The 12,640-nt window shown below is 39.1% G+C and overlaps 1 protein-coding gene across 1 annotated transcript; it reads right to left on the bottom strand.

The window, feature by feature from the left end:
• Positions 1-5,128: 5,128 nt before the first annotated feature.
• On the bottom strand, positions 5,129-6,854 carry LOC137941059 (3-ketoacyl-CoA synthase 6-like). The gene has a single exon (XM_068786298.1). It carries the CDS (start codon positions 6,820-6,822, stop codon positions 5,362-5,364), a length of 1,461 nt encoding a protein of 486 aa, XP_068642399.1. The 5' UTR covers positions 6,823-6,854; the 3' UTR covers positions 5,129-5,361.
• Positions 6,855-12,640: the final 5,786 nt, after the last annotated feature.

Raw genomic sequence — 12,640 nt, 5'->3', positions numbered from 1 at the left:
ACAGAACTGGTGTCCCGACCCTGAGGCCTTCCTTGTGCTACATAAGCTACAGGAGCCGAGAGATCATCCTGAACGCGAGGTGTCATGCTAGCCTGAGTAGTAAGGCGCTGCTCCTCCCGGAGAAGTTCACTCAAACAGGCATCTAGGGACGGCACCGGATGACGATTCATCAGATGTGATCGAGCAATCTCAAACTCGGGACGAAGCTTCATCAAGAATTGATCCCGTTTACTGGTGTCATGGACAGCTTGCACAGCAGAGAGAGCAGCAGCAGGGACATCCTCGTAAACAATGTCAGTGTAGTCAGCCCATAGATTTTGGAAGCCCGAGAAATATTCTTCAATCGAACGACTGCCTTGGGTGAAATTTGCAAGTTCATATTCAACTTGAAATCGACGGGCCGTGCTGGTTTGACAATAAACTTTGTGGAGGTAATTCCACATATCTGCGGCAGTTTTGTAGGGCCTCAGATTTGGGACTAGGTGAGGCTCAAGAGATCCAAGTATCCAAGTCATTACTCTAGCAACCATGATGATCCATTTTGATAATGCGTCAGCATCGCCAGGGGCCGGATCACTCCCATCAATATGACCCCATAAACCTCTTCCCTGAACAAATAACCGGAACTGAAATTCCCAAGTACCGTAGTTCTTGCCCGTGAACCGAATAGGAACGAAATCGGACTTATCTGCTGACATGATAAAATTGAATCTAGCAAAATTCCTGATGCACCCCCGCAAGATAAGAAATTCCAAGTAAACCCTCACTTTTCAGAAATTGCAAATAGACCCCTATACTTACAGAAATCCAAGAGTTGCCCCCAGGTTAACAGAAATTCGAATTAGGCACCCAAACTTTCAGAAATTCGAAAAGCACCCTCGTACTTTCAGAAATGCCAAAAAGGCCCCCAAGCTTCCAGAAATTGCAAAGCGGCCCCCAAACTTTCATAAATTTCAAAGCAGCCCCCAAACGTGCATATATTTCATAGCGGCCCCCAATCTTTCAGAAAGTTCAAAGCGGCCCCCAATCTTTCAGAAAGTTCAAAGCGGCCCCCAATCGTTCAGAAATCGCAAAGCGGCCCCCAAAGATTTTAAAATTGCAAAATGACCATATGCCAATTAATCACCCGAAACGAACGCGCGGGAGAAAAAAAATTTACCTTCGTTCTCCCTTCCGGCGAGTTTCTGCCGAGAACCTCCGTTGCGCTGTAGCTTCTCCGGCAACGAAACCACCGATGGAGCTTTTCCGACGACGGAACCACAACGTTTCCGAGCTCGGAAAATACTTGCCGACAACCCCTTTTGTTTCCGCTTCCGGCGAGAGCCTCTACGGGTCGTTTCCCCTTCCGGCGAGAACCCCCTTTCCGGTAACGGAACCCCGTAACTCGTCCGGCAACGAAACCACCCCACAAGTATTTCTAACAGCGCCCGAAATCAATGCCGAAGTGAAGAGAAAACAAATTGGTCGGACAACACAGGTCGTCGGACGAGAAATACGTCGGGGTTACTCTTCAGAGCTCTGATACCATGACAAAACAAGATCAAGGGACTGACGGAACAGTCCAAACATCCACAAGAGAGAGCGTAGCTCTCTGGTTTCACAGCGAAACGAAACACGACGACGAAATCCAGAATTCTGTCCGTTGGAGATTTTTCCCCTTTCATTAAATATATATCCTTTAGGTTTTCCTGTTACAAAATTGCCCATGGGCCCAAGACAATACCCCCTCATCCCATTAAGCCTAATCAAATAACCCTATATACATATCCCAAATTATACAACAATTATGAATATAAATTACATTGAATATACATTTTAACATATCGTAACAGGAAAATAGGCTTCTAAGTTGATTAGTCATTTTGGGATGAGCCTTGAACCCAACTTCACATGGTAGATACTCATATGTAGGCCTATGCCCAAATTATTCACATATAGAGCCACAAAAGAGGGCATACACATGAGAGGGAATGTTAGGGAATAGTCCCACATAGATTAGTGAGTACAAAGATCTTGAGTTTATTAGTTAGAAAAGAGGCTTCTAAGTAGGCTAGTAATTTAGGGATGGGCCGTAGACCCAACTTCACAAACATTTCCAAGTCTAGATTGGTTTACAACACACAATGATCACTTGTTTTTCAATTAAGTGCAAACCCTCAAATTTAGGTATATATTATAATTTCAAGGTTTATTAACCCAATTCTAGGTGATATTGTGATAGCATCTAGTAGCTCAATTTAAATCTCAAATAAATTATTTCAAATAAAGGCTCAAGATTTCTAAAACTCAGTAATCATAGTATATAAATGGTTTGGGATGCCTTAAATGTGAAGTCCAATATAGTAGACTCACTACTAAGCATCACTTATCTCAATATAACTTGATTTCAAAATAAACACAATTGAGTTCAATAAAAAACACACCAAATACAGGAGATCAAATGCTTAGCTTTTCATTTCTTCTTCCTTTTTGACCTATTTGCATGGATCGATCTATCGTTGTCGTTCGTTTAGTTGTCATTTTGCAATACCTCTTTTTCATCATGCCTTCATGCGCCTTGCTTGTTCGTTCATGCAGACTATTGTAACCTAGGCCATTTCTCTCTCATGTCTTCAGTCATACAAAAGTTGAATGCATGGATCGATCAATCGTTGTAGTTTGGTTAGTTGTCATTCTCCATTACCTCTTTTTCATCATGCCTTCATGTGCCTTGCTTGTTCACTCAAGTGGACTATTTTAACCTAGGCCATTTCTCTCTCATGTCTTCAATCACACCAGTGTTGCATGGTCAACCTTCATTAACTCCTTAACTAACTGCTTAGTATTTTCGTATGCGACATTTGATTAATCATGGCCAATTTAGACACGTGTATTACCAATTTTCTTTTCAAGTCATTATGTACCATATTAGTCATTAAATTTTATAATTAGTTGCTTAATATTAATTATAATAAAAATTAACTTTATGAGGGCCTTTTAGACCAAGAACATGTTCCAAGTTATGTTTTTTTAATGTCTATTGTTACTACCTTTTAGACTCAAGATTGGATATTCTTAAGGATTTTAATATTTAAAAAAAAAAATATGAGGATCTTTCTTGAATAACAAACAACAAAACATTAAACCAGATGGACCCATTTGACATGAATTAGACCTAACAAACCCTACAATAAGTCTCATATTTCATCAATATAGTTTAATGTGGTCACATACCTCTAGTGGGAACACATTTATTATAAAATAGTAAGCCATAAGTAATGCTTTGTCTATATACATGGACCTAATTAATATGGACATTTTAATGCATGTGTCATGTGGAGGGATACTCGATGAGGTGTGGACCACTTTCTAATGTGACATATCTTATACATGTTAATGTCCTTGTTTAAATAATAATTTCTCCTCCGAATTAGGGTGAATTATGTTTGGGGGTAATATACACTATGTACTTATTTTACTTTATGATATTATTTAATTTAATACAATATTTTAGTAAGAAATAATTTAGTTTTTAAAATTTTTATTTGTTGGTACAAAATTTCTACCTTCTTTTTTATAATAATAAAATATAAAATTCGTTTATTAATTAATTAATTTTTTATTCTTACCTATTTAATAACTTTAATTATCGATTTAAGATATTTTTTAATTAAAAAATATATTTTTGAGTTTAAAATTTTAATTTATCGGTACATGTTTTATTACATTATATTTAAAATAATTAATTCATTTTTTAAAAAATCGTATTTACCTCATTAAAATATTAAATATTTTTAGAAAATGAATATTTAGATTTTTAAATATTTTAAATAATTAAAAAGACAAAATATTTAAATAATTAAATATAGTAAAAAATAATTTTTATATCTTAAATATTTTTAAATAAATATCTTTATATATTTTTAAAATATTTTTATTTCAAAAATAAAATAAATATTGTTAGTTATTTTTAAAAAATCTTAAATATTTTTTTCAAATATTTTTTTATGGTGTGGCGTGACAAGTGATGTGTTGTTAGAGTACACGGATGCTGATGTGGCTTGATTACGTATGCTACGTGGAACCGTCTTTTACCAGGGTAAATGATTTTAAAACACGTAACTTCGTTGTTGGTTCTCTTTCTCTCTGTCTCGCTCTCTCGATCTATCGGTGCTCTCTCCCCATCTTTCGGGCTCTGACTTTTCAACCGTCTTCCACCACATGAAAACACAGAGACGTTATCGTAGACATTTGGCATTTAAGAGGTTTCAGTATTTCACTGCGCATGCACGGGTCTTTTTTTTCTCAGTAAAAGCCTAAAAAAATAGACTGGACGAGGTCACTGGTCACAGCATATTAATCACGAAAGGAATGATATGGACTTTACGGAAGGAAATTAATTCGGGGTTTCGTGTTTTTTGCTTGAATCCTTTAGCGTCTTCTCTCAGACCAAAACAGTTCCGTCACGATGTAATTAATTCTCGCCGACTCGAGAAAGATGAGAACTGATTTAAGAACAAGTCCTATAACTAATAAATAAGTGATTGGATGGCATCTTAAACAGGCCAAAGTCAAATTTCTGAAGCAGGTTGCTCGCAGAATGACTTTTTGTTCAGGTTAATGGCGGAATCTGTACAGCAAAATGTCAACCAGAAAAGTCGGGAAAAGATGGTAATCAAGATCTGTTTCTTTCCCGGTCAGGTACAATCCAATAAGTATCTGGTAGTCCGTCTCTTTCAAGACTTCTGAAAAAAATGGATTTGCCCAGGCCAGGAGTTGGAATCTATGGCACGACGAGGAAGACGAACAAGGATCGGAAATTTTATTAAATTACTCATTTTATAATAAATATTAATAAAAATAACCAATTTCCAAAATAAATATAAAAATTACACAACTTTGATGAGTCAACTATACATGTGCAAAGTCGAAATCTACACATCAACTTTGACCGAATAAGGATAATTTAGTAAAATTCCCGTAAGGATTTTTTCTTCTTCTCAGATTCGTCATGTCTTGTAACCATTAATTTGAAAGACTGGCAATATATCGGGAATAAAGGAATTATTTCAGCTCTGATTCAGTCTGTAAATATATCGAAAACGGAAAATAGGTCGGTCTTTCTGAAATGGAAGAAGAAGGAAGAAGCAAGCAAAATATAGGACTGTTATTACTTGACTTTGATATTCCCACTTCTGGATCCCTTGACTCGTACACACAGCCATCCTTTCCGGAGGCATAAACCTTGTATAGGTTGAGGTTCTTCCCTTCAACTCGGCGTACAGTTTACAATACACTTTAAGAATCGAGTGGCAGAACAGAAGACATAAAATCTTGGTTTACCAACAGAAGCCATAAAAAGAAAATCCGTAAGACATAATTTTAAGTGGTCGGGTCTTGGATCTTCCGCAGCTCCACCGGGAACTTGTGTATGCAACGAGGCCATGGCCCGTCGGTGATACTTTCCGGTGAGATGTTCCTGTTACACTTCCAGGCAGCAGCGATACACTTGAACCCTCCACCCAAGGCAATCTGCCACACCTTATCACCCTTCTTCATCCTCCCCTTCGCCTCGATGTAGCTGAGCTCGTACCAGACCGACGACGAGGACGTGTTGCCGATCCTGTACAGCGTCATTCGCGAGGCTTCGACGTCGAGCGGCGTCAGGCGGAGGCTCTTCTCCACCTGATCGATGAGTGGAATGCCGCCAGCGTGGATGCAGAAGTGATCAAAGACCGACTTGAAGTTGGGCACGTAAGGTGCCCGTTTAGGGTTGTACAGCTTACGTACCAGTAGGTTGAGTACATAGCGAAGCTTCTCGGAGATGGGAAGTACGATGGGCCCAAACATTCTGATATTGGTCTCCAGGGCCTTAGCAGCATTGCGTGGGAGATCCTTGGAGAGCAACATCCCCAGCAGGCCTTCATCGTCTTCCCTCAGCCCTACACAGTAGAAGGCATTGTCGTCTGCTCCTATGTGGGTGCGGACCAAATGGTTCAAAGTGTACTTGGAACGGGCCCGATCGGATGACCGATTCGAGAGCAGGACGGCAGCACCGCCCATTCTGAACAGACAATTGGAGACCATCATGGAACGTTGCTTCCCGGTGTAGCACACGGGGGTGATGATCTCGGAACTCAACACCAAAGCCCGTGACTCGGGATGCACCTGGAGGTGAGCCCGAGCTGCATCCAGAGCTATGAACTCGGCACTGCAGCCCATTCCAGAGAGATTGATGCACTTGACATCTTCCCGGAATTTGAACATGTTAACCATCATGTCGACCAGAGACGGGTTCGGGCAGAAAACGGAGCAGTTGACAACCACCACGTCGATCTCCTCGGCCCGTACTCCGGTCTTCTTCAGCAGAGACTCGACGGTGGAGTACATGATCAACTCAGCTTCTTCTCTAGCGGCGTCCAACGTGGGTTTCGGTGGCACATAGTGGGTCACCGGAGGTAGCGCAGTCTCCTCGCCCAGACCGGAGAGATGCAAGACCCGGACGTGAAAATCAGCCAGGTGACGTTCTTCTTCCTTGTGGTACACAAGGTAGGCATGCTCCTCGAATGCGGCGTACGGAATCCTGCAAGTGTACGGGGGATCGTAGCAACTGAAATCGACGATGTAGACGGGCCAGCGACTATGTAAGTACCGGACCGCGGCAACGTAGACGAGGATCGCGAGCAAGAAGGCGAAGGACTCCAAAGATGAGGGGCCAGAGAAGAGGACCTCCGGCTTCAAGAGGAAGATGGTAGGGAAGAGGAGGAAGAGGAGGAAGTGGGGGGAGTCCTTGGCATGAATGGGGCCTAAGGAGTCCAGAAACCTTGTGAATAGAGATAACATAGTTGCAGAGGAAAAGAAGGTCTCCGGCTAGGGTTTTGTGCATGGGGAGGGAAACGTAACAAAGGTTAGATTTTTAAAAAGGGAGGTGAAGGGAGAAGGGAGTAAATGGGACAGTTGTGAATTAGGTGGGACGTAAATGGGCGGCATCAAGGGACCCACCAGGCTTTTGGTGAGCCGAATGATTTGGTCACTCCCGCATGCTCATTACTCACTTATTGCACAGTTGGCTGTTGATGGAAGAGGTCTCGAGTAACCGGATAGAGAAGAGAAGAGAGTGGACTTACCTTATCCATTAACGATACCAATCCTGTCACAGGCACTTAAATCCCAAAGACCTTCCATTTATATGATATTAAGATATAAGACGACTTTCATTAAAGATGACACCAAAGATGTCTGAGTTGGTTAACATAGCCTCTTTCTTGTAATATTCTGCACCATAATTTGATAGTTAAGACTCAGTATCTTTATTTTATGTCTTGTTTATCCCCAACTTGTTGATCCCTAGTGAAGAAAGATCAAGAGATTAGAAATAAAAACATGAATCATTTTAGTAGTTGAAGGAAATTTATTGGGGGAAGACGTACCAAAATTGGGCGAATAGTAAATGACAATAGTGTATGTATTAAAACGAGAGGGTCATTTTCATTAATATTTTTTTGTCGAGTAAAATTTTGTTGCAAATATGTTTCACTGATGATTAACATCTAGAAATTAAAAACATTTTTTTTCGCAACAATATTTCATCACTAAAAAATCTTACTTCTCTTTTCAATACATAATTGACCACTATATTTGGGAAGGAATCATGTTGGAAGATGAGTCATGATATGTAGAGCTCTTTCCTCATATTAGCTCGTTCTCTTTGGGTATGTACAGGTAATTGTTCCTTGGCCTAATCTAGCTCTTTCCTTGGTCAGTCAAACCCTAGCATCAATTGGAGGGAATGACTATCTACATAACCTAATCCCAGATGATTCTCAATAGTACCCATGCCCTTCAAATAGCTCAATCTAATGCCCAACTTCAAATAGCTTGATCTAGTGGACAATGCCAAGATAATACATCTTAGGAGCACAAGGGGTACCTAACTCCTTAGCTGCATCGCTCATGAATTTGTTTCTATAAAACTTAAATAATGATCAACATTGCTAGGTCCTACAAGATTAAGTTGGGGGGTTACGAACTCTAATGTTCAACTTTCACTTAATTTCAAGACATGACTCCATGATACATCAACAAGGTGAAAATTCAAATATAAATCAATGGCAACTATAGATACAAGAGGATTTGTAGTGGTTGTTACAACGTGGGACCCACCATGGTGCACGAGGTGGTGGGACCCACCATGAGGATGTGGAATGCCAAGAAGAGTCATCATCCATGCTAGCACGAGTTAAGAAGATAAGAAGCACAAACTAAAATGAGTTAGAAGACTTGAAGTTCAAGTGGGACCCACAAAGATACCACGAGCTAGAATCTTATCAATATGAGCTGGAAGATCACGTGGGACCCACAAGGATAAGGACACGAACTAGCCTCCTCCCTTATGTCCACCTTCTTGAAAAAGAGTTATTGTTCAACTTATATTAGAACTCTATTAAATTGTGTTATCCTTTCATGATAGACTTATCTTAGAGAATTAGAGTTGGAATGTAATTAGGAGATTTAAAGGTTAATTGTATAAGGACTCTATCACTTCCTCTATTATAAATAGAAGTGTTTTAATTCGGAATTAATCAAGTTATACAATTCTCTCTTGAGTAAATCTCTCTCTTTGCTTGGTGCACACCTTGTTCCTCTTCTCTCCTTCTCTCTACCCGAGAGCCTTCTTTCCCTTCTCTCCTTTTTCTTTCTCTCTTCCCTTGCTCGGAATATTGGAAAAGGGATCCTAAATTTAACATGGTATCAGAAGATATGATTAACACCACTCGTGGAAGGCTCCTTGTGAAGAAAAATAAAAAAATGTGAGTTTTGGTTTGGAATTCCCGTTAACCGAGACCAATCCATGATCAGATTGTTGGAAAAATAATTGTGGGAACAAGATTCCCCTAAAATAGAAGATTGATATTGAGTCTATTATGAGTGGATATTTACTCAAAAAAATCAAAATAATGATTGTTTAGAGTCAATGCTAAATTTTTCTATGCGCCAAGTTGTCTGAAGAATACTACTTGGATATTTTGATTAGAATTTTTTGGAGAATTATTTTCATTGAAATGCCTATTGTGGCTAAAGAAAATGTGAGTAGCAAAGGTGGTATACTCAGAATTACCACAATACCCTTACGAAGGGTATCAAATTTTATGAGTTGGTCCACATCAGTTCTGTGGTTTCTTATAACAAAGGACCTACTTGGTTATCTCACCAATCGTGGACCACCTATTTATCGAGAAGACATTTTTTATAAAAGAATGGTTAAAAAATGATACCATTGTGATTAGTTGATTAATCCAAAGAATTAAAAAATTATGGAAAGAATGCACTCATTGTGGGAGATATAGCCACACTATCGATACATGTTATTACAAGGAAAAGAGTTACTGTAGAAAAAATGGTCACTATGGAGAAATATGTTATAATGCCAATGACAACTCAAACTTGAACGAGGCTAATCAAGCCTTGGTAGGTGATACAGAGGAGGACCAACCACAAAATCAACTGAAAAGAAAAATTTTACTAATGAAGAATATGAGTTGTTTCAGAAAATGATGTGTTCTTCTCCAAGTTCCTCATTAAATATCGTTGCCACCATTGCTTCAGGTATGCTATTTGCCTCATCTTCATCCTGGATAATTGACTCAAGAGCCTCCGAGCATCTTATAGATAACAGACATTTATTACGTTATGTATCTCCGTATCTTTCACATAAGTTTGTTACCATAGCTAACTGTTCTCAAACCAAGGTTCAAGGGACAGGATCCACTTCCGTTATACCATCACTTCCGCTCACTGATATTCTATCTGTTCCTACCTTCCCTTTGAATTTGTTATCTATTGGTCAACTCACAAAGTATTTTAATTGCTCTATCACCTTCTCACCCACTTCGTGTGTAGTTCAGGATCTTATAACGAAACAGGTGATTGGTAGAGGCCGTGAAAGGGGGGCTATACTACCTGGATGTGCCAAAATTAAATACTATTTCTACCAGTGAAAATGTGACAAGGCTATGGCACAACCGGTTTGGACATTCATATTCACAATCTCTTCATTACATATTTCCTACTCTTAAAGTCAGGTTCGAGTATAATTGTGAAGTTTGTCAACTGAGTAAATATCAAAGGAGTACCTACTCACCTCGTTCGGAAGTCAAAAGTATTACTCCATTTTTATAAATTCATACTGATATATAGGGACCCTTGAGCTTCTCAAATATTTCTCAAGTCTGGTATTTTATTACATTTATTGATGACTTCACTCATACCACTTTGTTGTTTCTATTTAAGGAGCGTTCTGAGATACCATTGATTTTTATGTCTTTTCATGCTATGGTACTCACTCGGTTTGGTCAGAACATAAAAATACTTCGGTCCGATAATGCCAAAGAATACATTTCCAAAGAACTTGATTCTTTTGTCAAGAAAATGGCATTCTCCATCAAACACTATGTGCCTACACTCCTCAACAAAAAGGTGTAGCCGAACGGAAAAATCGTCATATTCTTGAGGTAGCTTGAGGTTTATTATATGCCATGAAAGTTTCGTTCTTTTATTGGCCTTATGCAGTCCTTAACGCATGCTTTCTTATAAATCGTCTACCATCTTACGTTCTTGGTAATAAATATCCTTACTCTATATTGTTACCAAATGATGACCCATTTTCACTGCCCTTGAAAATCATCGGGAGTCAATGTTTTGTCCATATTTCCTCTCCAAAAGTAAACTTGATCCTAAATCTATCAAGTGTATCTTTCTAGGATACTCTCATACACAAAAGGGTTATGTTTGTTATAATCTCACTCTTTAGCATTTACTTGTGTCTAGGGATGTCACATTTTTTGAAGACTCTCCATACTATTCTGGCAATGCTCCTCCAGGTTTATCTTCAGTACTAGGTTCTCCTCGACCTGTTGTACCCCATGTTACAGAAACTTTTCAACCCCCAGAAACACCGGCTGACACCACACCTGCTGAGTTTACGGATCCCACCGAGGTAAGTCCATCTTCTCCAGTTGTTTTTGGCCCACAATATGATACTCGTCCTATCGTACAAAGAAAAGAACCCAGATCATGCACCATACCCTCTATATCTCATCCCATATCAAATTTTGTGTCTCATCATTGTCTGTTCCCTACTTGTAGTCAATTTTTCTCTGTTATTTCTTCCATATCTGTACAAAAGTCCTATCTGGAGGCTTTCAAACATCCAGGGAGGAAGGAAGCAATGGATGAAGAAATGCAAGCACTTTATGATAATCAAACATGGGCTCTAGTCCCACTTCCATCAGATAAGAAACTCGTCGATTGCAAATGGGTGTTGTTGAATTTATGGAAAAGTGAAATACGTCATTGACATCAATAACTTGTTGTAATCAGAGTACATGAACCTCTCTTTGAAATAGAGTAAGGTACTAGAGTCCAATTACAATAAAACTACCCTTGTCCCAATTACACCCAAACTCTAACACTTAAAGATAAGTCCTAACATGATTAAATAACTCAATATAGATAAAATACAAACATAACTCAAACTAAAACTCTTCTTGGTCGTGACCCTAAGATAAAGATACTTTTGTGAGTCCTTCTTGGTCTTCCAACTGATGTGATAAGGATGCCAGTTCATAATAATCATTGTGGGTCCTACTTCTGATGGGCTTGGGCCCATCTTGTAGGTCTTCCTTGGTCGTGTGGCCCATCTTATAATAATCTTAGATATGTGGGCATTCATTGGTCGTGTGGGCTTGAACTTATCTTCCAACAGGTGTTTACTGTGAAACACAATCTGGATGGGTCTGTGGCTCAGCTGAAGGCTCACCTCATGGCTAAGGGTTATACACAATCTTATGGAATTGATTATGAGGAAACCTTCTCTCCAGTGGCAAAAATGAACTCGGTACGTGTGTTATTATCTATGGCAGCTAACTCTTCCTTGCATGTATATCAACTTGATGTGAAAAAAAACATTTCTGAATGGAAACATCAAAGAATAAATTAATATGCAACAACCACCTAGGTATGTGGCTGAGGGGAAGTCACTATGTCAACCAAAAAAATCTATGTATGGTCTTAAACAGTCCCCTCGTGCATGGTTTGAGAAATTTAGTCAAGCTCTCCTACAGGCAGAATTTTACAGATGCTTTGGAGATCACTCAGTTTTTATTAAAAAAACACCTAGAGGCAAGGTAATTCTGGCAGTATATGATGATGATATTATTTTAATTGGTAGTGATTCTGAGGGCATCCAGGGAAAAAAAATATGTGCTGAATTCAAGACAAAGCATCTTGGACTACTCAAATATTTTTTGGGTATTGAAGTATTACAATCCAAACATGGGATTGTGCTATCCCAAAGGAAGTATACCCTTGATCTACTGGAGGAGACAAGAGTGCTGGGATGCAAACCAGCAGACGCTCCTATGGACTCTATTCCAAAATTCTGTGCAGGTACTGGAAAAGATGTAGATATTGGAAAATATCAAAGTCTAGTGGGAAGACTTATTTACCTTTGTGTAACAAGGCCAGATATATCATATACATTAAGTATGGTGAGTCGATACATGCACCAACCATAACTTAGTCATTGCCAATCACTTGAAAGGATATTACAATATCTGAAAGGTGCTCTAGGAAGAGGGATTCTCTATAAAAATCATGGTCA

This window comes from Aristolochia californica, unplaced genomic scaffold (assembly GCF_029961685.1).
Source record: "Aristolochia californica isolate CCGP_79_NKW_82.1479 unplaced genomic scaffold, dmAriCali1.0.hap1 SCAF_9, whole genome shotgun sequence".
Taxonomy (NCBI): Eukaryota; Viridiplantae; Streptophyta; class Magnoliopsida; order Piperales; family Aristolochiaceae; genus Aristolochia; species Aristolochia californica.
Note: the sequence above shows the minus strand (reverse complement) of the source record. Positions and strands in the feature narration are given on the sequence as shown.

Excerpts from the sequence above, each read along its gene's own strand:
- LOC137941059 (XM_068786298.1), bottom strand. The coding sequence starts at position 6,822 with ATGTTATCTCTATTCACAAGGTTTCTGGACTCCTTAGGCCCCATTCAT.